This window comes from Triplophysa dalaica, chromosome 22 (assembly GCF_015846415.1).
Source record: "Triplophysa dalaica isolate WHDGS20190420 chromosome 22, ASM1584641v1, whole genome shotgun sequence".
Lineage (NCBI taxonomy): Eukaryota > Metazoa > Chordata > Actinopteri > Cypriniformes > Nemacheilidae > Triplophysa > Triplophysa dalaica.
In genome coordinates, this window is record NC_079563.1 from 8,347,557 (window position 1) to 8,370,027 (window position 22,471).

The window sequence follows — 22,471 nt, forward strand, 5'->3', positions numbered from 1 at the left end:
GACCGTAGCCAAAGCAACTCTTTTGAGCCGGTTGGGGCTAAAGATGTTGTTATGGAAACTAGGCTTTGGGATCTATTATTGTGAGACCTCTATAGAGAATCCAACAAAATGGGCTTGTGTCTGCAGTGGGTGAAATGGAGTGTGGAAAAACACACCAGGTGGACCAAGGACCAAAAATAGCTCCTGCTTAAAAACACTTTAAAAAAGGCCTTCAAGGGATAGTCCTCCCAAAAAAAATGAAAATTCTGTCATGAATTTACCTCAAGATGTTCCAAATGTGTATAAATGTCTTAGTTCAATTGAACACAAAGAAATATATTGAGAAGAATGTTAGCCACTGAGATTTCAACGGTTGAGAAAGGTGCACCAGAATTGGTTTCATAAATTCTTCAAAAGATATTTTGTGTTCAACAAAACAAAAAAACATTTCTACTATATGGTAGACAATGGTGCCCCAGAAATCTATATGCTAACATTCATCCAAATATCTTCCCTGGTGTTCAACAGAACAAAGAAATGTATACAGGTTTGAAACAACTTAAGGATGAGTACAGAAATTTCAATTTTGGGTGGACTATTCCTTAATAAACTTAACGGGTTGTTTAAGTTAAGCGCACCTAATAAATTGGTCCCCTATTCGAAAGCGCGCGCAACCTTTTCAATGCCATTCGCTGTCATAAAGAGCTACGCTTATTTCCCCGGAAGCTAACAAAAACGACGCAGTTGCTGACGTGTGAACATGACAAAGAATATATAAATTGCACTGAATAAAACACGCGCCCTGTTGTGTCGTGTCAACGCAACTTGAATCATACCTCGCGGGTGACGCATGTGGTGCTGAACGGACAGCGCCCTTAACTTTTAACCTGCATGGGCGTGACGCTACAACTCTCCAAATGATTACTGAAGACCCCCAGAAAATAAACCAAACACATTTTTAATCCAGTCTTGCGCTTTAAGTAAACTTGATATACACGTCTCATGTTGCATGTTAATCGCGTGTTCACCAATCATACTTGATGTGTCAGATGGTATCGCGCAGCACAACAGTCATTAAGAGGCATGTCATCCGGAAAAGAGAGCCTTCAGATATGGACATTCAATCGTTAACCCTTAAAAAGCCGCATCACTTCCGCTTTTTTTCTTCCCAGCTTTCCAGCAGAGCGTCACATCTTCATCCGTCCGATCTCACGCCTGCTGTACGGTAACATTGACTGTCTACCTGGCATCCCCTCTATAAATATAATGTTTTAGATACAGTTCGTCAATGCATGTGTTCAATTGAATAAAAAATGACGTGTTGCATGATAAACGGTTATTGGCGTCTATTTTTGTAATTTTGTATTGTTTAAGGAATTGTTTAGTGATTTTCATGAAGGGTTGCGCAGTTGTGATGAACAGCATGTTAATGTGCAGGTCTGGAAGGTGTGATTGATGAAAGCTTGTGGACATCATCTTCCGTTTTACGTGCCTTTGCATTCAGAGTTCTGTAACAAAATTGTCTGAGAGAAATGTCTTCTGTCGGCGATGCCCTCTTCCACAACATGGGAAGCTCCAGTCCCAACCAGCCTCGACAGAAATTCTGTGGCATGTTCTGCCCGGTGGACGGTTCGACAGACCAAAAGACGCTTAACGATTCGCTGTCCTCGGCAAGAGGTCGAGTGATAGAGAGGCAGAGAGATATCTCCAAACCACGAAAGGTTGAGATCAGAAGAAGTACCGGTAAAGAAATTCTCCAGAACCTAAACGACGAGGTAAGAGCTGCAGGGGTTTGTGCATTGTCATGCGGGTGGAAACGCCTAAATCTTTGAATGGCTGAGAGTCTGATTGCCATTATTTTTAATCACATATCGTTTTAGATCAGCTTTGCTTTAACCATTAACCAGTGAAACGTTTTGCTATTTTGTGGTTTGATTTTCACGACAATATAGTTTAAGGAATGTTTATTTATCTCCAGACTGTTTTCAAAGTAATAGCTAAAATAAGGGGAACGCCATGTAGTTATGAATACATACTTCATGATAAATAAATTCTTTATTTTATTACTTTATATATTTTAAATTAAAAATCATATCTGACCCAATACTGCAGCTGTATTTGTGCATTTATACACCAAGAGTGCAGTGTAGTTGTCAAGTTAGAGTGCATACCGTCAATAAGACATAAACTAATTATTTTTAATTTTTAAATAAGCTATTAAATCATCAACAGACTGAATGCAGCATATTTATACCTTAGTGCCCTTTTCTATAACTTTAAACTTTTTCTTATTTTCATAGGTTGACTGCCTATTAATATGAACCATGTTGTACTCACCGTTAACAGACATATTAGTGTTTTACAAAAGAGAGAGCATTCAACATTTTGTCTTATGCGTTTTCTTTATAGACACTTTACAAGACACTGGTCCAGAAGCACTTTTATTTGATTACTTCTATAATCTTACACATATAAATACATCTTAAAGTTTGTTTCACATTTTGATTCCGTTTTTAAATGTTTTATTGGTGTTTTTTTATCCAAACTGTCAAATAGTATTAAGAAACTGAAACAGTAAATTCTTCTGGATCAGGATTGGTCACGTTTTCCAAAGTGGTCTATATGTTTCAAAATAAAAGTTAAAAGTTGAAAACTGTCAGCACACACTTTTATTTGCAGAAAATGTATAAACATATTACATTTTGTAAACGAGATCCACAAGCACTTTATTAGATCGTTTTCACAATGACAGGTCTTACTCCTTAGAGCCCAGTAATCCAAGAGGTTATATGTGGCCATTGATAGCTGTGGTGCAGTAATAACAGAGGCAATTATTCTGTACGATGCTGAACGATAACCCCTCACCAGACCTTTAAGGGCACTACCTTGGGATCTGTTACAAAGTTTATACAAGTCTATCACCTTGCCTTTAGAATAACATTTATAAATCGCATAAACATTTAGATAAACAATGCACACATTACCCCCTGTATTTTTTATTTTTTATTCCATGTCAGTGCAGGTATTCCTAATTATTTTTACTTTAATACCCGGTAACATGATGTCACCAAGTCAACCAAACAGGAAATTGTTCTGTGTTCGACAAATGGGATTTAAACCTTTTTACCTCACTTATAGACCTAATAACTGCAGAAATCAATAGTGTGTTTAGGTTACTGCATTGAGACCGTAAAGCACCCGGAAGGATAAGAGCATATAACCATAACACTTTGTTAACATAATCAAATCAAATATGTTAAGATATAATATTTTGATCAAAGCATCTTTGCGTGTACAAGTAAGGGACATATTATTGCAAGCAGGTTTCATATTCATTTATGGGACTGATATCTGATATCAGTGCTCATGACTATACACAGAAGAAAAATGAACTAACATAGACTTCTGTTTTCTTTCAGTTTTATTTAAATTAGAATACAGCTTTTTTATTTAACATTAAAACTGTTGTCTGAAGCAATTGGTCACCCTCTCTGGACCCGGACTCTGGGAGGAGCTGTCCTGGGCGGGGTTGTGCGCATGCGCGCTGCTCTCCGCTGTGAAAATCTCGTTTTGTCTCATCGAGTCTGTGGACTTGGTGCATCAGTGGAGAAAGAGTGAGGAGAGGAGATATTGGGCGAAGGTCCTTTGTCTTTCATAGCGCTTCAGTGTCCTCCATTCGGCTCTTTATATCACCAGACTCATCTGAACTTAGTCATTTCCCCTCCCAAAGCAGATCTCTGCATCCATTATCGCAGCGATAACGGTTCGTCAAAGGGAATAAAGCGTCACGAAGATGTCGGGCTATCAGGGCAAGAAGAATATTCCCCGCATAACCGTGAGTTATGGAATATCTTCTTTCATTGGGCCTATTGGTCAGAAAAATGCGTGTTTAGCGGCATTTGGCATGTCTTGAGAATTCATTTATTCAATCGACGACGGTTCCCAACAGTCGCCAAACGAGGGCTGTGTGAGTGGATTAAACGCGTTCGTCGGGTCGAGCCGGTAACGCAAAACCCCTTGGACGTTTTCAGCGAAGTCGAGCTGTCAAAGTCTTTGATAAATGTGTCTCGCTAACAGCAATGCAGCACACACCCCATTTACACGGCAAGCGACGCGACGCGACAAACGCGAATCGCGCTCGTTAAACGAAGCGGTCCACGCCTGATTATAATGCGCGTTTTGGTTCTCCTACGTTGTATTGCTATTGTTACAATGAATCACACCATTCAACGTGTATTTGATCATTTAAATCGAAAGGGAATTTCCGCGCCGACTCCATTTGTGACGCGAAGGAAACGCGCGGACCGGTTGCGGACGCGATGCTTTTGGTGACACGGCGACGCTCTTTGTTTTAAGACAGTCGCGGCTGCAGAGGCAAATGTGATGGGTTTCCGCGGGTTCGGTAATGTTTTTGGTATTGACCTGTGGTCGTCAGTGGGGGTCTTCTCGTCTAGCTCACTGAAAAGTCGCTCGTGGGATCATGGCGAAATGAGGGAGCGGTACAGGATGACGGAAAATAGCAAACGTGGGGAAAATGATCTAATTTCCTTCCTCGTCCCATTGCTTTTATTATATTGTATGTGGTAAGAAGCCCTGTATATTTATGCATACAGTGCAATGCAAGCTCCACCAATCTCAGATCGGACATTGTCATGCATTCCCACCCCTTATAGATGAAGATGATAATATGAACATCAAGATGTTCAAATATGTGTAGTTTCATGGTAGTAATGTATGCTGGGAATAGATGTCGGACAGTGGAACGGAGATTTCACCAAGCTCGGCTGGTGGCGGGGTGTGCCTTTGTTTCTTTTCGATGGGAGCACTTGGGGGGAGTTTCAAGACACCCTTTCAGATTCTTCAGGCTGTTAAATGAGAAGTTTAAGCTGTGGTTTACATCCAGCATGTTCAGAAAACCTCGTTCAACTGCTCATAGTGATCTAAGAGGATGGAGACAAGCCAGTCCTAGAATGCATCCCTAGGCACGCGCAGAATTGCAGGCGAAAAAAGATCACATCTGCGGGCAGAAAATCGAAATATTTAAAAATGGAAATTATCATAGAAAAGTGAAGGACAAACCACCCTGTGCGTGGGGAAGAATGCTTGTGGAGTTATTCAAAGCTGTGTATGCCACACCCCTGCACAATGGCTGTCCTTCAGTGTTGTGTCTATGCCAGATTAACTCAATTTACAGTAAAGAGAAAGGAATGTACACTCCAATGTCGATTTGTTGATTGACATCAAAGGTATTTCTTGCACGTGGTCTCTTGGTATGTAGTCACTCACAGCTTGGCTTCGGTCTGTAGGGGAATTTATGTACCGGATTGCACACAGTGGACCTCCCAGGCACACCACGACCCGAAGACCCCGTGCATAAATATTGTCATCGAAAAGGCTTCGATACAATTCTGTAAATTGTTTCGGGAGGAGTTGTACAGCGGTGATATTTAAGAGCATTGGCATCTATTCTCACAGACAGTCAGAAATACACAAACACAGATACAGCTTGACACCATCATATTGTCTGATTTAGAGATCTTTTATCAAACTTCTAGGCACTGTATTTTCTGTACCGCAATTTGCTGTCTCCTCACAAATATACACAGGCGTGGTCTGAATACACACATATTTCAGAGACATAAGCATATGGCTTCTTTGCCGGTGTGATGGAGGGCTGCTGGAATGGTTAATGGGGTGGGTCTGGGCAGGCCAGCTGCACTGGTCAGCTGCGCAGACAGGCGGAGGTGGGTGACACCTTCTCGGGCCTCAATAAAGATGAATGTTGACTTAAATTCACCACCTGCCTGCTCACGCTTAGCTATAGTTATGAGGTCAGATTTCAGGAAGCAGTTTTTGTAAATGAATATATGGTTAGTTCAATTATGTAGTTGTTTCATTAGACACTAATATAAATGCGATAAGCATTGGCAGTGATTTTATCATGGGTAATGGGTGTTTGGAGTCATTTTTTAATATGGCAAAACCTCCTAATAATGATTATTTATTTTCATTTTTTAGTTTAGATAATAACTTAAATATGATCAAATATGAATCTGCATGATACACCCAATGATCCTTCCTTTGCTGTTTAGTTAATTATGGTGTCTATGATGCCCAATAAAACAAGAGTTGTCTGGTTGCCATGGCAACAGGTCCATTACACACTAGTTAGCTGTCCCAGTAGGCTCGGCTGACCCGTAGTGTCTCCTGCTTACACTCACATACATCAGAATCTCAGCTCTTACTCAAACTGTCTGCCAGGAATGTGATTTTCCTCCAGACACACTACATACAGGATTTCCCCATTCAACAACATAGTGAGCGGCTGTGTTTGTAAAAACAAGCATGCTGGTTATAAACACGCATGCACATTAGCTGCCAAACACACTTGTTGAGTTTTCTTATAAGAGGATGATATGGATCAGCCCGGCATTTGAACCAGAATCATATAGACACACATATGCCTCGCAAATGTGGATACATATAGGATGACTCAATTAGCATTTCTATATTGATCTTTTCTGCTTCTATAAATGTTTATGGCACAGACCATATTTTTATTTTCAGGGCTGTCAAACGATTAATCGTGATTAATCACATCCAGAATAAAAGTTTGGGACATAATATGTGTGTGTACTGGGCATATTCATTTTGTATTTATAAACACAAACTTAACACATACACAGACATACATGTACAGTATATATATTTAGGAAATATTTACATCTATTTCTTTTTTATATTTAGCAATAATTTAAAATATATAGTTATGTTTAGTATTATTTTACTATGTTATTTTTTATTCATTTATTTTTTCCAAAATATATGCATGAACATGTATGTTTCTATAAGTAGAAAATTAATATCCACAGTACACTTTTATTCTGGAATTAATTTATTATATTATATTATATTACATCAGATTATATTATATTATTTTCTGCATTCATGTCAAATTGAGCACAAAATACATCACTGCACTCTTAATGTTAGTTGATATTCAAAATACTAAACCAGCAAACAATAGGCAAGAGTATAAAACGTGTATGCATGACTGGTGTATTCAACGGAAATCTGTGGTCCTCCATATGGCTCATATCAAATATAAATCCTGCTTGATTTGATAAGTGTGTGTCATTAAGACTTTGATTTAAAAGGTCTCATTCGAGGGTTAAAAATACTTAGAAACCGTAGACAGCGGGTAACAATTTAGGCATGTTTGGCAAAGCCATGGTCCAGATACGGAAAACGGGACTTAACCCAGAAACCTTTACAAATGACTAGTGGCAAACATTCAAATATACACATTCATTTATGGCTGACAGTGGTTAAGCTGTGGTTTAAAACTATAACATTCAGAGCACAAGACGAAAGACAAATGTTTGTTCTCAATAAGTTACACGCTGATTTCATGGAGAAAGTCCAACACAAATGGCAATTTGAGGATAAACTCTTTTTATTTCGGACTTCCTCTTGTTAACATTTCGACTAGATTGATGATGTCATGATGCTTTAGTGCAGTACGTCGGCTGTGATTGGTCGGTGATTGCCTGTGTTATGTAATGGATGTCATGAAGCAGCTGTTCAGTGTGGCTGACCGCCAAAGCCACATGCATGGTCTCAGAGGCCCATGAGCAAATATCCAAACATATAAAGTTCCGCTATGGTAAAGCATGATAAAGTTATACAAATTACATTCCCAAAAGCTGGATTGGTATGCCTGTAAACTCTCTAAATGCTGTGGAAATTCACAGACAGTGTTTTTTTTCGGTCATGTTTTGCTTGTTTATGTCATCCAGAGATGTGTAGTAGATGTCAGGATACTGGAGAATTTCCTTTCATCACAAAGTGAATTAGGGCAGGGCCTGAGAATCCACCCAGGGCCTCATGTTGCTGGGATGCCAACAGGCACGCAAAGAGGCAGAAACGCAGACAGAGGCGCCATTGTCCCCTTACGATGCTGAGGGCCTTGTGATTGGAATTGTTCCACTGTTCCCCTTTCAGAAAAATGAATGTTCTGCTGGGGTTGAATGTAAAGTGAATTCTAGATGGTGATGGCTGTACCGGGGTGTCTGGACAACTTTACCGTAGACATGCTCAGCTGTGTTGGGAGAAACGTATTAGTTTTATATCATTCATTTGTTGCTTGATAAATAGTTTTTCTTTATCTGTTAAATGATACACTTGACACTTAGTCCTCATAATACATAAGAACAGCTTTCTTTTGTCATTTGTTTACTAATCAGCAAATAAAACGCAACTAAAATCAACTGTTGCACATGTATAGGACAAATTCCTATAGAAAAAGTCCTAATAACCTAAAATGACTGGTTAAAAATGTCCTCGATTTAGCAACGAGATAGTGGGATATCTAAAAATGTTATGTTTTATTTAAGATGATTATATACAGATTCAAAACACTTTTTTTACAATTATTGTGTTTTACAACTAAGAAATGTTCTCAGGTGACACGTGTTCCATGTTTCGTATAGTGACATGATTTGATCAAATATTCTGTATGTGGTTAAATATTTATGTATTGTAATGAGGTTCAATAAAAGGAAGGAAGGGGGTGGGAACTGGCAAACATTTACACATTTACACTCACTCTTTCCGGAGCGATTGGAAAGAGCGAGCGGAGAGAGGGAAAAAAAAATTATAGTCCGGTTCCCCGACATACTGCCGCTCGGTCCTCAACCAGCCGGGGTACTCTCCTTCGCGGTTCCTTACGGTGGCCCTGGGTGCTCGGTGGACGGCTCGACCGTTTGTACAAATACTATAACATTATTATATATTTTTTTACATTTTATTAGATCATTTTTAATTTTTTTGACTTAAATATGACTGTCTGTTTGGAATATCTCTTCCACTATCAAATTTTAATGCTTAAAAGGTCCAGTCATTTTTTTGTAGGATCTATTGACAGAAATGCAATATAATATACATAACTATGTCTTCAGAGGTGTCTAAAGACCTTACAAAAGGAAGAATTATGTTTTTATTACCTTAGCATGAGCTATTTCTATCTACATACACATTACATGGAATTCACCATGTTGTTTCTACAGTAGCTCTTAACCAGTGCTTTTGAAACTTTATCATTGTAAGGTACCCTTTGAGTAGAGTGCATCACTTTGCGCACCCCCCCTCAAACAAAGACTCAACATTTTAAAACTTAGAATTTAAACCAAACCAAAAACATATTGTTGATGTTTGATGGCCTACAATTTATGATAAATTTCGTATTAGGAATGCACCGATGTATCGGCCACCGGTATTAATCAGCCGATATTGCATAACACCATGGGCATATCGGCAATAACGTGAAAAATGCAGATGCTGATGGTTAATTAATTATTTGCATGGAGGCAATGAGTTGCATGTCTGAATAATCCAAAGTTTTTCTCTGAGCAAAATAATGAAATAGCAATTGCACAGACTTTATTTGTATTAAAGTCTATTAAAGAAATGTTCAATGTCAAGTCAAATATGAGTTAATGTTGTTAATGAAATAAATATTGGATAGAAAAAATTACCTTTAGCACCTTTGAATATTGTCATTTTGTCTTATTTTATTTCTATCTTAACTTAAATGGATCCAATTCATGTTCAGTAAAATTAATTTTATGCAGAAAAACTGGCTAGTATTGTACTATGCAATTGAACAATATCAGTATCAGAGTAGGACGATAGTTGTTAGTTAAAATCGATATCGGCCAAAAAATTCCTATCGATGCATCCTTATTTTTCCGGAAATGCCACAAAATCTGCAGCTCCACCTTGGATCCATCTTGGGCCCCCCCAGGTTTGAGAACCACTGCCTAAAACGTAGAAACTACTCTACAGGGCGCGTTTCTTAAATACCTTATCTCCTTCGACAAAGAAGCGAAAATGTGATGACATCTTAGTTAATGAATCTAAAGTTTCTACAGTGCATCTGGGACTAGCCTTAGGTCGTGACTACGAAAGGCCATTAAGATATTTTTATTGATATAAGTTATATCATCCAATCAGGATGCTGGAAAGTGCAGGTGAGAACACATTAGACTTTAAATCATACACACTAATAAATAACATCAGTTTTTGAGCCCAAATTTTATTGAAGTGAAGCAGTATGTTTTACAGCGCACATCTTTGTTAAACTGAGCTCATTGTAGCGCAGTGTTAGATAAATGTTTTACGATGAACATGTGTTTATAATTGTGAAAGCCACAGAACTCACCGATGATTCTTGTAAAGAATGTTTGTGTTGCTACAATTGTGCTCAAATCTATAATTGGCTAAATGATGCTGTGCCTGGATCAGTCGATTTGCAGCATATTTACTTGACCATGTTACTAACGGTGTTTATATGTCTCTGCAGAGTGACCGTCTCCTGCTTAAAGGAGCTAAGATTGTCAATGATGATCAGTCCTTCAGTGCAGACATTTATATGGAGGATGGCGTGATCAAGTAAGTGTGACAGATTGCTTTTGATCATATCTAACAAATTGTTATGTTTTATTATTTTATTATGATTATGCACTGATGTATTGCCCCAATCCAAATCTTACATCTAGCCTGTCGTTGTATCCTAAAAATTGAAAAGATGGCTTGTCACAGCTTTTCACATAGACACAGGCTAATAACAAGCTTTGGTGAATTTCAAGATCATGTAATTTCACTCTGTTCATTACACAAAGCCGTCATGTGTCTAACATAATTCTTAAATATCTGATCTCGATGTTGCGCTCTACAGGCAAATCGGAGAGAATCTGATAGTGCCTGGCGGGGTGAAAACCATCGATGCCCACGGACGTATGGTGATGCCGGGTGGCATCGATGTGCACACACGCTTCCAGATGCCCGACAGGGGCATGACCGCTGCGGATGATTTCTACCAGGGCACCCGCGCTGCCCTGTCCGGAGGAACCACCATGATCAGTAACTATGACTTTACTATTTTTATATTAATAATATTTCCAACATATTAAGACTAAAAATTTTAATAATAAGCCATATGTGGGTTTACCAGTGTTACTGCGGTCTTATTATAAATAAGTACTATAAAACATTTTCAAGGGGGTTATTTTTTGTGTATCGTGTATTCTTTATGATTCTCAGTGGTTCTCAAACTGGGGTCTCAAGATGGGTTTGGGTGGCAGCAGATTTTCTGGCATTTAATGAAATATAGAAATTTGTCATACATTTTAAGCAATCTAACATCCGAAAAATAATACCACTAACCAAAAGAAATGATGTTGCAGCATTGTATAACAGAATTTTAGTTAAACCAAAGACATATTCAAAGTTTAGGATCGTAAGTCTTTATTTGGGGGCCCACAAATCAATGTAACTCGCACAAGGGGGTCTTACAACGAAAAAGTTTGAGAACCGCTGGCTAAGATCTTTTCCGTAGTGAAGTTTACTTGACAGCACTGCAGACATAATGGATACAGTGAGCTTTAAATAGCACATAAGACAGAGATAGTCCACCCAAAAATGAAGATTATTGATCAGTTATTCACCCTAATGTCATTTCAAACCTGTATGACTTTCACTCTATTGCAGAACATAAAAGAAGGTATTTTGAAGAAAGTTGGTAGCCAAACAACATTGACACAACCATTGGACACAAAACCATTATCTTACCATATCTTATTTTGCGTTGCACAGAACAAAGAGGAAAATGCAAGTTTTAAACAACATGACAGGATAAATAAATGATAACAGAAATTTAATTTTTGGGTGAACTTTCCCTTTAATATCATCTAAGTCGCAGGCTTTTTTCTTCATGAGGTCTGTAATATCTGTTTATGTGTGTGTGAACAGTCGACCACGTTGTGCCAGAACCAGGAACAAGTCTGATCTCAGCCTTCAATCAGTGGCGTGAATGGGCGGACAGCAAAGTCTGCTGCGATTATTCTCTCCACGTGGATGTCACCGAATGGCACAAAGGGATCCAGGAGGAAATGGAGGCTCTCGTCCAAGATCACGGTAAACAACAGTCAGCATCTGCAGCGCTATTCGCTGACCCCATCAGCCAGGAATTTCACTGTTCCTCAGTTTCATCTAATATCTGTCTGACTCACCTCTGTAATCTCATACACCATCTTTGTACGCAGGAGTTAACTCCTTTCTCGTCTACCTGGCCTACAAAGACGTTTTTCAGCTCACTGACTCACAGGTATGACTTTCATATTACTGGCTTTGGCTTGAGGAATAAATTCTTGTTCCCTATAACAATTGTTAACAAGAAATGTCACTTTGGAATGATATTTAGCATTTAAGAGTGAGTGTGTGTGTGTCTCTTTACCTGCAGATCTATGAAGTTTTCAGTGTTGTTCGGGATCTTGGGGCCATCGCTCAAGTCCACGCCGAGAACGGAGACGTCATTGCCGAAGTAAGATCTGAATAGAGCTTGGTCCCACATTCTCAGTTACTATTGACCGTAAGCTGTTTGGATATGTTAAATCAAAACACGTGTCTTACAACCAACACTCAGACTTTATACTAGCAAGCAAAACCAAAGCAAACACGAGGTCATTAATATATTTAATTGCAGTTGACTTTTGGCCCGTCTTTTGTACATTCTTTATGAACTCATGGTAAAATGCAGTTTAAATTGAGATCGTGACATTGTTATTTCAAGAATGAAATTCCTTAAGTTTTTTTTCTTTTTTTTTCACCTTCTCTTTTCTTCGACAGGAACAGCGTAGGATCTTGGAGTTGGGAATCACTGGACCAGAAGGACACGTTCTCAGTCGTCCAGAAGAGGTAGGCACAATGAATTCTGGGAACAGGCGGCTGTCAAATATCCCTTAAAACTTAGCTTTTTTGAAATGCTCGGATGGATGGAGATGGGTTTGTGGCTTGTTTAGGTGGAGGCGGAAGCAGTCAACCGCTCCGTGACGGTGGCCAATCAGACCAACTGCCCCCTTTATATCACCAAGGTGATGAGCAAGAGTGCCGCTGATGTCATCGCTCAGGCCAGAAAGAAAGGTGAGATCCTTAACCGTGACAATTTATTTTATATTATAAAGTGATATATACTTGACATTATTTATATTAAATATATATAATAAATTGTAAAACATAAGCCTTATCACCAGCGTTCTTAGATGTTTGTGCCAGAAGGCATCTGCCCAGGTGATATGTGATCTAACTTGATTTAAAGTGATGGTTCACCCAAAAATTAAGATGTTGTCATCATTTCCTCACCTTCATGTGGTTTCAAACTTCACTCTTTGTTCTGTGGAACACAAAAGAAGATATTTTGAGAAAATATCTCAGCGGTTTTTGGTCCACACAATGTAAGTCAATGGGGAGAATGTTGTTCGGTTACCCCAAAGTCAGACAGGTTGAAAATAAGGTTGAATAAATGATGAAAGAATTTTTGTTTTAGGGTGAACTGTCCCTTTAAGATCGTTTTCGTAGAAACATTCAAAACATGTAAATGGACAGAACATTGTGAAGTGGTTTTAGCTAATCCAACTTTCTTCATGCCATTAAAATGAGGTTTTATAAGACTGGACGACGAAGCAGGTTTTATGAGCAAGAATAACTGCAGTCCAACAAAAAACACACACACAGCATGCTATGATTCAGCTGTTCTTGGCTAGACAAAAAGAAATGACATCATAGTGGTCTGGCCCTAAAATTAGGCAAGGGAATTACATAGAAATTATATGTGCTGTTGCTAATTCAGTATCATTCAACCATTTAGGCACCGTAGTGTATGGAGAGCCAATCACAGCCAGTGTCGGGACGGACGGCTCTCACTACTGGAGCAAGAACTGGGCAAAGGCCGCCGCCTACGTCACGTCTCCACCCTTGAGTCCGGATCCGACCACGCCAGACTACCTAAACTCACTGTTGTCATGGTATGATCTGTCTAGTGGATGATACTACGAGTAAAAGAATATTCAGAGGACCATAGCAACCATATAGCAACGCCCTTGCAATGGTCCACATAAAGAGAAATATAAGGCACACTAAATGGATACAATTTAAATGAATTGATCGGACACATCTGTCATCCTAATTTATTGTCTCTTCTCACCCGCACGCTTCAGCGGAGACCTGCAGGTCACAGGAAGTGCTCACTGTACCTTTAATACCTCTCAGAGAGCTGTGGGTAAAGATGACTTCACCCTCATTCCCGAAGGGACCAACGGCACAGAGGAAAGAATGTCTATCATCTGGGACAAATGTGTGGTGAGACAGAAATCCTAATCGGATGACATGTAATCACGTTTGAGAACATTTAATCCACCAGTGTGATTATGTTTACAGTATCTGCTCTTACCGCAATTACATAAACATCTTAGTCTGTAGTCGTGTGAGTCTGAATGTTTTCAGCTGAATAGGAAAGCAAATACACGTGGATGTGACTCTGGAGGCGTGTCTCACTTTGGTCGTAGGTTACTGGAAAAATGGACGAGAATCAGTTCGTAGCTGTTACCAGCACCAACGCCGCCAAGATCTTCAACCTTTACCCGCGCAAAGGTCGCATCGCAGTGGGCTCAGATGCTGATCTGGTGCTCTGGGATCCCGACGTAACAAAGATCATCTCAGCGAAGACTCACAATCTGGTGAGTACCAGATAATACAAGAACAGTGACAGCGAAACCTTAGTAAATCTTTTTTACGTGATTCAATTAAATACTTTACTCCCATAAAGTTTTACGCAAAAAGAGACATTTGCGCTGCTGTAAGATGTTCGTAAATCCGGCCGTGTGGTCATTATGCATGTGTACGGTTCATCACTGCATATTATTCGAACGAAAACAATGCTTGTTATTAATATCCTGTTTTACGCAAAAAAGAAATGCATTACGATATAATGAAAACAGGATGTTATACTAATGTTATTTCAGGTTGTTTCAGTTTAGAGCTCAAAACGACGAGCTTAATACCAAAAGCATGTGAGAACTGTATTGATAGTATAAAAATGTACTACAGCCGTGGCCAGACGTGTGTTTTATGGCAGCGATTTGCAGTTCCAGCCATAGAACAGCACTGTGTTGTGCCGATCAGATCTGTTTCTCATGAGAGTGATGTCATTCTCGGCTGTTCTGGGGTAATTTGATGTTTCCCCTCTGGTTTGGATGCTTTGGAACATGTTTGGAACATGTAGCTATTTCTGTGCATACAAGAGGCCATGCATTAGCTTTCAAGATATTTTATGTCCTATTGGCAACACATTTCCTCGTTTTTTTTAGTTTGATTTATGCTGCGGTCACACTAGACTTTGCTCCATTGACTTCCATTCATACGCATATGGATGCAGCAGATGGGAACGCAAGTTCATGCGGAAAAAAATAGTTTTGTTGCTTTCCAAAAGCTACGTTTGGTGAACTCTGACCTATGAATTCATATCACGTAAAGATGTGTGATCTAAAGAAGATCGATTCGTCACGGCGCGACCTTTCAGCTGGAAGAAATTATGGACCCATATAATCCCATTATGGACAATACAGCTTTGAAATGTTCATATTAAAGGGATAGTTCACCCAAACATATAAATTCTGTCATCATTTACTCACCCTTTTGTCATTTCCAACCTGCATGATTTTTTGTCTTCTGCAGAACACAAAAGCAGATATTTAGAAAAATGTTGTAAACTGGACCCAGTTCACTTGCATTGGTTTTGTTTCCATACAATAGAAGTGAATGGGGTCCAGAGCTGTGCGGTTACTAACTTTCTTCAAAATATCTTCTTTTGTATTCTGCGAAAGAAAGAAAGTCATACGGGTTTGAAATGAGAAGAGGGTGAGTAAATGATGACAGAATTTTTCTTTTTGGGTGAACTATCACTTTAACAGTGCAAATACATTAGAACTTATGATGTGTGACTAAAACGATCTTTGTATGCTTAGTGGTCTGCATAGAAAAAAAATTAAATCAATTTGCTAACATGCTAAGAAAAATAACTCAATATATAGTCTCTAAAAACAATGTTATGCAATTTTGCTCCTCGAGTAAATCCTGGTTTTAAGGACTTTTAAACAAAAATGTTGATATAAAAAAAGCTTTCTGCAAGACATTGCTTATGTAAATGCACAATTCATGTAACAAGGCGAGAAAAAAAGTAGTAGAGAAAAATGAAAGCATGTGTGTGTTTGTTATCGGCCTGAATGAGCTAATGGTGTTTTTATGTCTTGCTTTATTGCTTTTAGCAAAGCGCCAGTATCATTTGGAAAGCCCGGTCACACTTATTTCACCGCATACACACACACACTGTTAACTTTTATGTTCTTCCTCCCTCACTGACCTCTAAATTTCAACATTCCTTTTTTCCCAGTACTGTACATATTACAGTAAAGCACATTGTTTAAATAACCGCCTGAAGATCAGATCTTGCATTGAAATATGATGCTTTATGTAGAAGCGATTATTGAGTAATTCAGTGGAACAGTCCCACCAGGTGAACATACTTTTCGTGTGATGAAATCTTATAACCATCTAAAAGGAAAGTGTTTGTAAATTTTCAGCGCCATTTGGTTCACTGTGTTGATCCTTTTGATGTCCTCCAGGCAGTAGAATACAACATCTTTGAGGGGATGGAGGTGCGCGGGGCGCCCTTGGTGGTCATCAGCCAGGGAAAGATCGTACTGGAGGAAGGGACCCTCCACACCACTGAGGGATCTGGACGTTATGTGACCCGTAAGCCCTTCCCTGACTACGTTTACAAGAGGATAAAGGCTCGCAGCAGGGTGAGTGAGGCTGAAGTTTATTCTGGATTTTTTGTCTACAATGATGGGACCATTATCGACATCTGCCAATATAAGGTTTGTCAGCGTTTGAAAGTCTATTGAAGGTGGATAATGTTACTGTTTATGGTCATTTTAAACCTGTATGACTTTTTTCTTTCACAGAACACAAAATAAGATATTTTGAGGAAAGTTGGTAACCGAACAGCACTACCCATTGACTTCTAATGTATGTGACCCAATGTGAATGGGGGCCAGTTAACAACATTCTTCAAAATATCTTCTTTTGTGTTCTGCGGAAGAAAGAAAGTCACATAGGTTTGAAATGACATGAGGACGTGTAAATAATGACAGAATTGTATTTTTTGGGTGGACTATCACTTTAAGTATACTTAAGTTTCAGTATATTTCAAACTATATTTTATTTAGTAAACAAATTAACATCAATGGAGTAGCAGTAAACTTGTAAGTTTGCTTTAAGTGTAGTATTTCAGTACAACTTCAGACTAAATTGGCACCCTTTTTAGTTTATAAATTTAGTTTTTAGTGTATATAATTTAAGTGTACTTCAAGTGTAAAAGCAATACATTGAGTGCACTTTTAGTTATAGTATATAGTATACTTACATTATACCGTATATATATTATTTTTGCACCTAGCCTACACTTCTCTCTTTCTATTTGAGGTATATGTAGGTGTAAGTACCTAAAAAATATGAAAACTATAATTTTGTTTAAAAGAAGTGTTTCACATAATCATGCCCCGTTGTTCTTCAGCTCGCTGAATTGAGAGGCGTCCCACGAGGACTTTACGATGGGCCTGTCTGCGAAGTTACGGTTACGCCCAAGGCCTTGACCCCCGCATCCTCCGCCAAGACCTCTCCTGCCAAACAAGCTGCTCAACCCGTCCGCAACCTCCACCAGTCTGGCTTTAGCCTTTCTGGTAAGTACTTTAAGAATTACAAAAAAAGAGCCAAATAATTTATTTATAGATAGCTGATGTTTAATTCATCTCATTTCAGGTGCTCAAGCTGACGACAACATCCCTCGGCGCAACACCCAGCGTATCGTTGCGCCCCCTGGTGGCAGGGCCAACATCACCAGCCTGGGCTAGACCTCCCTTCAGCCGACCGGAGAACAGGGGTTTGGGGGGAGGGATGTCTGTAAATGGAGGTGTTTGCTAAGTCCACTGTCCTATCGAGAGACAAACCCTGTTTAGGGCGATGATTCTCCGCTTCCCAGATGCCCAAACCCTTACCTTTTGCCCCATCCCACCTTTCCCAACCCTACACCACTTCCTAAAGGAGACATGTAGAGAAAAAAGTATTTGCCTCATTCGAAGAAAGACGAAACAATGTAACATTCACATTTGAGCACTTCTGATTGTATGATTTTTATACTGTACTTTCTACCCACCATGAGTTATGTTATTATTTTTGTATTTAACTTTATTTGCGTTCGAGGGATCAAGCTGTTGTTTATCATAGTTACTTATTAACACGGCAAGGGTTAGAGTGTCATGCTCAATCACACCGAGAATTTCAATATTTGTCGCTATATTAACATGGAAATGTCTTATTAGGAATGTCTTTTTTACCCAAGACCAATAATGAACATCTGACCATTGCCTTTTCATGGCATTTAATGCGATCATTTCTTTACTCAGAATGTTAAAGAAAGCTTTCCCTATGATTAACCAACAAGCCTCGTTAATTAAAAACTTGTTGTTTTAGAAACTGAGATGTTCAATTAACAAATAAGGCTTAGTATCATTGGGAAAAATTGTCGGCTGCAAGTGATTATAGTTCCTTTCATTTCATATCTTAGTTTTTAACTACTTTACTTTAATATGTAAAGGTTAAGAATCAGCAAACATTATTGGCTACATTTGGCTGTGAATAAAGTGTAAACGGTTAAGCCGCTTTCAGGATATTCTCTGGGAGTCAATTTCAAGCATCCCTTACAAAATGAGCCGTGGTTTGTTATAGTAAAATTTTTATGATCGCATTTTTTGGTGTATTGATTACTATTGCCAATTATTACTATTACTACTTTGAATCAAAACAAGAGATGCACCGATATATCGGCCAGTAATCGGTATCGGTTGAGTAATTTTTTCAGGCTATCGGACGATCATTTAAAAACAGCCGATGATCAGGGCCGATATATCTCGTCAATGAAAAGACGACAGGAAAATCCAATCTATTTGTGCTCTGTATATATATTAATGTTCAATAATAATAATCAATAAATGAACTAATAACATTCAGAAAGTTAACAAATATTAACTTATTCTTAAGAATCGATATCGTCAGATATTATACTGAATAATCGGCTATCGATATCAGTTGTATCGGTGCATTATAACCATGTTTTTTTGTGGTAACCAAGGTTTTACTACAATAACTATGTTTTTTTGGTTCTTAATCGAACCCCGGTCCATTTTCGTAAGGGACAGGTGCATTCCAAAACTGCAAAACTCAATGAGTTCAGGTATGAGATTGATAAAGAACTCTTTCTTGGTGTCCCATCAGTAACATGAGAGATGACACTGACTTGAATTTTGAGCCAATAACATTGTTGCTGTACATTTTGAGAGTCCTGTACTCGAACATTTAACAGTATTAAGTATTTATGCTGTCAACAAATGTGCTACGCTGATAGAAGCTGTGTGTCTTTTTGTATCCTTAACTTCAAGCTGTGCCTGAGATGTATGTTTTGAGTACTCTTGCATAAGCTTGTTCATGTCTTTTGTTAAAAAAAACTCGAAAGGCTGTAAAATAGCCGGTTAACCGATACAAAGGTGCCAGATTTGTCCCTTGACTCCTTTTCGTAGTACCCTCGCAAGACTCGCTACGTCCTTGTTTTTAACGTCTGTTTTAGTACCGTAATGAATGCCACGTCCTGTCATATCAGAAAATAAAATAGAGGTACATCAATGTGATTTTCAACAACTGCCTTTTTCACTAGCACCGTTTGTGTCATTTTTTTTCAGTCGTCCCCTGACAGAAAGAAGGGCTATGCATTGTCCTCCTAGGTTAGCTATGTAACATCTTTAATAGCTAACATGATCCACATGTTCTGGCTGGTGCTTGAGTATTTTCAAGCCAGACAACTCATCGTAGAAAGTAAAAATTAGTCTAAAAAAAGTAGGCTTTAACTGGGTTTTAATGTGCTTTCCTTGAAAGATTAGCGGTAGCAGACCGACGCTCTCACCCCTTGCTTGTTTTTCATTTCCTTTAGGTTCGGTCTGGTTTTCATTTCATAAAGCCATCCTCCAGCTGTTTTCTTTTCCTTTGCACATCCGCGGGAAAGTCTTGGCCAGTAGCATCATTCTCCATTGCTTGTCTTTTCCTCTGTGACTCAATACTACACACATTCATACACTTAGAGTGCAAGCTCTCATAGCTTTCAAGCGCTCATTCTTGCTCTTAAAGCGATAGTTCACCCTCAAAAAAGTCAGCTGTCAGCATTTAATTAGCTTTACGTCATTCCAAACCTGTATGAGAATATGTCTTCTGCGGGGCACAAAAGGAGAAATGTTTAGAAATGTTTACACTGATCTCTAAGTGGATGGGGAATGGGTGATGTCAAGCACCTCAAACTAAATGAATCATTATAAAAGTAGTTCACACGACTTGTGCGACGTAACCCAAACCTTTTGAAGTGTTCTGTGAGTAAAACACTAACATTCAAATTATTGACCACAGAAATTCACTCTCATTGTATGCAAAACATTTGTTTGGACATTGTGATACAATTTCCTCCTATTGTCTTCCACTTCCTACAGGTTGTGAAAGACATGAAGGTACAATTTTTGTTTTGTTTTGTTGGAAAATTATTCCTTTAAACCTTAGAAATGAATGGCTGCTTAAAAGATGCTGCATACTTGATGTGTAGTGAGATATAACCAAAACTACAAGATCTAAATGTAATTTGGTCAAACTTTACTTGTTAACAACTGAAGCAAACTTCAGAGTCCGAGAAGTTGATTTGTCGAAGCGTGAGAACGTGTTCGTGTGATGGCTGGTTGTTGGAATGTGCACAAAGGTTGATGCAAGGTTACAATGATGTATTCTTGTTCACGGAGGCAGTTTGAAAACTATTTAAGTGTGGAAAGTCAACTCATACAGTATAATTCTGCTTGTTATCACCTCCTGTCTGTTTCTTGTCTTGTTCTTCATGACTTCATTGCTTTTACACTGTTACTATGACCACTGGCTCTGTGGCACAACAGGATGTGACTATTTATTTGTCACCATGGCAACACATTACAAATCGGAAGCTTGCCCCCTAGCAACCCTTCTGGGCATGGTGTTTTAAAAACAACATCGAAACATGTATCATTTTATCTAATTTTGGATCGAAATGTTAGAAACCATATTTGTACTCAACTTTTTAAAGTGGGATGTTGCAAAAAATCCTTAAATGGACAGTTCACTTAAATATGGCAATTGTGTCATCATTTGTTTTGAAGAACACAGAGAAAGATATTTGGAAGAATGCTTGTAACCAAACGTTTCTTCGACCCCATGACTACCATAGTAAAAATGACAATGATTGACAAAAGTGCCCCAGAACTGTTTGCCTTTAAACATTCTTCAAAATATCTTCTTTTGTGTTCAAAGAAATTCAGAGAGCAGTATTCCCTATATGGTATAGTCAATGGTGGCCAAATAATTTTCTCTATGTTCATCAGAACACAGTAATATCTTTAGATTTGCAACAACTCAAGAGTGAGTAAATCATGACAGAATCTTCATTTTTGTGGTGAACTGTCCCTTTAAGGCAAGTTTAAGTTACTCTGGATTTTCAGATAATAGGAAATGTTTTCATATACCCCACCTGGATTTTTCTTGTTTAACACAATATTAAAATGTAGACAATTTTGTACACGAAAGTAACCTCATTGCAACAAAAAAGTTTTAATTTCTTTTAAAGTTGATGTGGAAATACAGTATAACTTGAGAACAGAATTGTCATATGCGAGTTACACATCATTTGCCCGCCGAGACACCCTGTTGAAAATGCCGTAGACTCTAATAGATATTATGAACATATGCAAGAGTTCAGACAAACATGCCTTAAACACTCCCACTGATCTCAGAGCAGCTGTTGGCACTTACAACAAGCACACACACTCTCTCTCTCTCAAACACACACTTTGCTATGTAAGCCTGAATGTTTTTCTATTCCTGGTATGTGATCAAAATGCAGATGGTATCTGAAAGATCATTAATTCAGAAATTGCCAGTGATTTATAACCCCGCCCCCTCTCTTGCCCCGCCCCCATTCCACAAATGAAACTGTCGTCGTGTGCTGGTGTTTATTCTATTGGCTGTGCAGTGTGAGGATGTCCGCTTGCTCTGAAGTGTCAAATCCCTTGATAGTGATGTAAAAAAGAAAAGTGAATAAAGAAGTCCTTTTCCTGTCCTTGCCTTGTCAGGATGATTCTCTTTGTTGTGTTTCTCCTTTGTGACTTGATTTGGATAAAAGCATCTGCCAAGTGAATAAATGTCATTGAGATCCATGTCTTTTAGCCAATGAGGGCATTTGTGTTGCTTTGGAAAAATAGCAATGTATCTGTAAAGAGAACTGAATTGACTAATGAATCTAACATATACCGAGTCTTCAGTATATATCACTTTGAAAAATAAAAAAGTAAAACCCGGTCATATCCAGAAAGTAGTAAAAAATTCAAATCAATAATGAATAATTGCTAAATATATTAGATTGTTAAATTGATAGTTCATCCGAAAATGAAAATGCTGTCATCATTTAATAATTTTCTTGACATTT

The 22,471-nt window shown here is 38.5% G+C and overlaps 1 protein-coding gene across 3 annotated transcripts; it reads left to right on the forward strand.

The window, feature by feature from the left end:
* The first annotated feature begins 1,182 nt into the window (after window positions 1-1,182).
* dpysl2b (dihydropyrimidinase like 2b) lies at window positions 1,183-22,105 on the forward strand. 3 transcript variants are annotated; one of them, XM_056736346.1, is made up of 15 exons: window positions 1,183-1,199; window positions 1,484-1,754; window positions 10,343-10,431; window positions 10,718-10,902; window positions 11,791-11,955; window positions 12,084-12,145; window positions 12,281-12,361; window positions 12,667-12,735; window positions 12,840-12,960; window positions 13,685-13,841; window positions 14,034-14,175; window positions 14,382-14,552; window positions 16,497-16,676; window positions 17,450-17,615; window positions 17,695-22,105. In XM_056736346.1, the coding sequence occupies exons 2-15, from the start codon at window positions 1,512-1,514 to the stop codon at window positions 17,784-17,786; spliced, it is 1,923 nt and encodes a 640-aa protein (XP_056592324.1). In that variant the 5' UTR covers window positions 1,183-1,199; window positions 1,484-1,511; the 3' UTR covers window positions 17,787-22,105. The 3 variants fall into 3 exon arrangements, with proteins under 3 accessions (XP_056592324.1, XP_056592323.1, XP_056592325.1); XM_056736345.1 differs by lacking the exon at window positions 1,183-1,199 and having other exon boundaries at window positions 1,422-1,754; XM_056736347.1 differs by lacking the exons at window positions 1,183-1,199; window positions 1,484-1,754 and adding an exon at window positions 3,535-3,814.
* The last annotated feature ends 366 nt before the right edge of the window (window positions 22,106-22,471 follow it).

Excerpts from the sequence above, each read along its gene's own strand:
- dpysl2b (XM_056736346.1), top strand. The coding sequence starts at position 1,512 with ATGTCTTCTGTCGGCGATGCCCTCTTCCACAACATGGGAAGCTCCAGT. Across the intron at positions 10,432-10,717 it reads ATGGAGGATGGCGTGATCAA|GCAAATCGGAGAGAATCTGA; the intron begins GTAAGTGTGACA and ends TGCGCTCTACAG. Across the intron at positions 12,736-12,839 it reads TTCTCAGTCGTCCAGAAGAG|GTGGAGGCGGAAGCAGTCAA; the intron begins GTAGGCACAATG and ends TGGCTTGTTTAG.